We start from the raw sequence: 5000 nt of genomic DNA on the forward strand, positions 1-5000 counted from the left end.
GGTACACACACACACACTGAGACAGGTACACACACACACACACACACACACACACACTGAGACAGGTACACACACACACACACTGAGACAGGTACACACACACACACACACACACACTGAGACAGGTATACACACACACACACACACACACACACACACACACACACTGAGACAGGTATACACACACACACACACACACACACACACACACACACACTGAGACAGGTATACATACACACACACACACACACACACACACTGAGACAGGTACACACACACACACACTGAGACAGGTACACACACACACACACTGAGACAGGTACACACACACACACACACACACACTGAGACAGGTATACACACACACACACACACACACACACACACTGAGACAGGTATACACACACACACACACACACACACACACACTGAGACAGGTATACATACACACACACACACACACACACACTGAGACAGGTATACACACACACACACACACACACACACACACACACACTGAGACAGGTACACACACACACACACACACACACACACACACACACACACACACACTGAGACAGGTACACACACACACACACACACACACACACACACACACACTGAGACAGGTACACACACACACACACACACACACACTGAGACAGGTACACACACACACACACACACACACACTGAGACAGGTACACACACACACACACACACACACACACACACACACACACACTGAGACAGGTACACACACACACACACACACACACACACACTGAGACAGGTACACACACACACACACACACACACACACTGAGACAGGTACACACACACACACACACACACACACACTGAGACAGGTACACACACACACACACACACAGACAGGTACACACACACACACACACACACACACTGAGACAGGTACACACACACACACACACACACTGAGACAGGTACACACACACACACACACACACACACACAGACAGGTACACACACACACACACACACACACACTGAGACAGGTACACACACACACACACACACACACACACACACTGAGACAGGTACACACATACACACACACACTGAGACAGGTACACACACACACACACACACACACACACACACACACACACACAGACAGGTACACACACACACACACACACTGAGACAGGTACACACACACACACACACACACACTGAGACAGGTACACACACACACACACACACACACACACACACTGAGACAGGTACACACACACACACACAGACACACACTGAGACAGGTACACACACACACACAGACACACACTGAGACAGGTACACACACACACACACAGACACACACACACACACACTGAGACAGGTACACACACACACTGAGACAGGTACACACACACACACACACACACACACACACACACACACACTGAGACAGGTACACACACACACACACAGACACACACTGAGACAGGTACACACACACACACACAGACACACACTGAGACAGGTACACACACACACACACAGACACACACTGAGAAAGGTACACACACACACACACACAGACACACACACACACACTGAGACAGGTACACACACACACACACACACTGAGACAGGTACACACACACACTGAGACAGGTACACACACACACACACACACACTGAGACAGGTACACACACACACACACACACACACACACACACACACACACACACTGAGACAGGTACACACACACACACACACACTGAGACAGGTACACACACACACACACTGAGACAGGTACACACACACACACACACACACACACACTGAGACAGGTACACACACACACACACACACACACTGAGACAGGTATACACACACACACACACACACACACACACACACACTGAGACAGGTATATACACACACACACACACACACACACACACACACACTGAGACAGGTATACATACACACACACACACACACACACACACACACACACACTGAGACAGGTATACACACACACACACACACACACACACTGAGACAGGTACACACACACACACACACACACTGAGACAGGTATACACACACACACACACACACACACACACACACACTGAGACAGGTATACACACACACACACACACACACACACACACACTGAGACAGGTATACATACACACACACACACACACACACACACTGAGACAGGTACACACACACACACACACACACACACACACTGAGACAGGTATACACACACACACACACACACACACACACACACTGAGACAGGTACACACACACACACACACACTGAGACAGGTATACACACACACACACACACACACACACACACACTGAGACAGGTATACACACACACACACACACACACACACACACACTGAGACAGGTATACATACACACACACACACACACACACACACTGAGACAGGTATACACACACACACACACACACACACACACACACACACTGAGACAGGTATACATACACACACACACACTGAGACAGGTATACATACACACACACACACACACACACACACACACTGAGACAGGTACACACACACACACACACACTGAGAGTTTCATGTTTCATGTTGTTCAGGTGGAGGAGGAGCGGTCGAGACTCCGACTGCAGATGACTGACAGCAGCAGATCTCAGGTACACACACACACACACACACACACACACACACACAGCCACAGGTATATCAGTGTGTGTGTGTGTGTGTGTGTGTAAAGCTGATGTGTTTGTTCAGGACTCTGCAGACACCACAGAAGAAGAGAAGAGACTGAGAAGCAGAGTAAGAGAGCTGGAGGACCAGGTGAGAACAACTCAGAAGAAGAACGTTGTATGTTTTGATGTGTTCAGTGAATCTTGATGATGTCACCATCTTTCCTCTCCTCAGGTGAGTCAGCTTCGCCTCTCATTGGCTGTGGATCACCAGCAGAGGGCGGAGTTTATCCATCAGTCCTCCAAAAACAGCCAATGGCTGCTCTCACTGCGACACGACCTCAGTGATTCGTTGGCCGCCGTCACACGCCATCCAATCCCGTCTGTCCTGGAGTCAGAGACGCAGCGATTGGACCGTAGCCTGAAGGAGGAGGAGTTTAGGATGTCCCTCAGCCAATCATAATGCCAGAGAACAAATGACCAAAGCTTCTGACCAAAAACTGTTCATCCAAACAGCCTTAAAGACAATCGGCTGTGTCCTGTTGCTATAGCGATTGCTTGTTTGTTTTAAAGCACATACACAATAAAGTTATTTATTGAGTTGTATTTATGTTTATATGATCCATATATGAGTATATATATATATGAGTCCAGCTGGAGGTCAGAGGTCAGCTGTGTGTTTGTGTAAAAATAAAGTTTTTGTTTTTTTTAATATGAAGTTGTTTTTGATTTGTTGTTTTTACTTTTTTGTGATGTCATCATGATGTCATCATCTTACTGTTATGAATCACATGGTGGCTGTGATGTGTGTGTGTGTGTGTGTGTGTGTGTGTGTGTGTGTGGTGGGGGGGGGGGGGAGCTGTCACTGAGTGAAGCTGAATCTGTCTGCAGTAACACGAGGAGACCAGCGGGGGGCGCACTGACCTCAGAGCAGAGGAAGCGCTGAGTGACGCAGGAACACAGGAAGAAGAAAAATAAATAATTAAAACTGTGGTTTAATGAGACTACATTTCCCATCATGCCCCTGCTCTCTCTCTCTCTCTCTCTCTCTCTCTCTCTCTCTCTCTCTGTGGGCGAGGGAGGCAGTTCAGACCGGTTTCCCAGACAGAAGGAAGGAAGTGCAGAACAGTTACTTTCAAAATAAAACAAACGATCCCTTAAATTTACCCCCAATTAATCCTTAATTACTTAATTCACACCTGAAAACTCACCAAACACCTTAATCTAAGTTAAGTAATAAAATATTTAAGCAAAATGACTTAAATTATGTCTCAGAAGTTTTTAAATGTTGTAAACATAAATAATCACATCAAACTTGTTTTTCAGCTTCCAGCAACAGAAAAATGGAAATGTTTGGTTTTATTTTCTAATAAAACGACTCCACTGGAAAACTCAGAGCGGGTTTGTTTCTGTCATGTTCCTGTTCCACAGAAATCACAATTATTCATTTCATGTGTATAAAAAGACACTGCCCTGATTTTCATAATAAAAATACATTTAAACAATAATTACTGCAGGTACTAAAGAACAGAAACAGGTGTGAACAAAATGGAAAACTGAATTTTAAAAAGTGGAAATAAACTAAAAAGACAATAAAAGGTGAACGTCTGCATTCTGATTTTGTCCTGCAGGTTTATTAAGCAAGTTATATTTGCCTTTGTTGTAAATGTGTTTATTGCTTAATAGATAATCTATAATCATTTTCAGCAGTTAATAGTCGCAGCAGCTGTCCTGCATCAATTTAATCAATAAGTGACAGTCCAGCCAATAAACACAGTGATTAAATCTGTAACACATCTCTTTCCTTAAAGACAAATGTTCTGTTTCCAGGCTGTAAAACAAGGTGGAAAACACTGAATCATAATAATAATAATAATAATAATAATCATAATAATAATAAGAAGAAGAAGAAGAAGAAGAAGAAGAAGAATCTTTATTTATATATATTATATATATATTTTCTGCTTCACAAGGCGACAAAACCAGGACATTTAAAAAGTACATTTACTCTAAGTTCTGTATTTAAGTACAATTTTGAGGTTCTTGTATTTAATTCCAGTATTTACATTTGCTGTTACTTTGCAGTTTTTATATTTCAGAGGGAAATACTGAACTTTCTTCTCCACTACGTTTGTTTGACAGCTTTAGTTACTTTTCAGATGATTTTACATGAAATAAGACGAGTCTGTAATTTTGCTGCATTATTTAAGATTAAAGCAGCGTAAATCAGTGTGTAGTTGTGTCACATGTTAAACTCCACAAAGTTTCACAAAGACAACACGATGAGAGAAA

At 43.8% G+C, this 5000-nt stretch overlaps 1 protein-coding gene across 1 annotated transcript in view; it reads left to right on the forward strand.

The window, feature by feature from the left end:
• LOC121907555 (trichohyalin-like) overlaps window positions 1-3338 on the forward strand; it is a 35032-nt gene extending 31694 nt beyond the window's left edge. The window contains exons 19-21 of the mRNA XM_042427183.1: window positions 2640-2696; window positions 2794-2859; window positions 2944-3338. Of these exons, the coding sequence (XP_042283117.1) occupies window positions 2640-2696; window positions 2794-2859; window positions 2944-3171 (351 nt within the window). The 3' untranslated portion in view covers window positions 3172-3338. The remainder of the gene's footprint in view (window positions 1-2639; window positions 2697-2793; window positions 2860-2943) is intronic.
• The last annotated feature ends 1662 nt before the right edge of the window (window positions 3339-5000 follow it).

The sequence above is a fragment of the Thunnus maccoyii genome, chromosome 11, assembly GCF_910596095.1.
Source record: "Thunnus maccoyii chromosome 11, fThuMac1.1, whole genome shotgun sequence".
NCBI lineage: Eukaryota > Metazoa > Chordata > Actinopteri > Scombriformes > Scombridae > Thunnus > Thunnus maccoyii.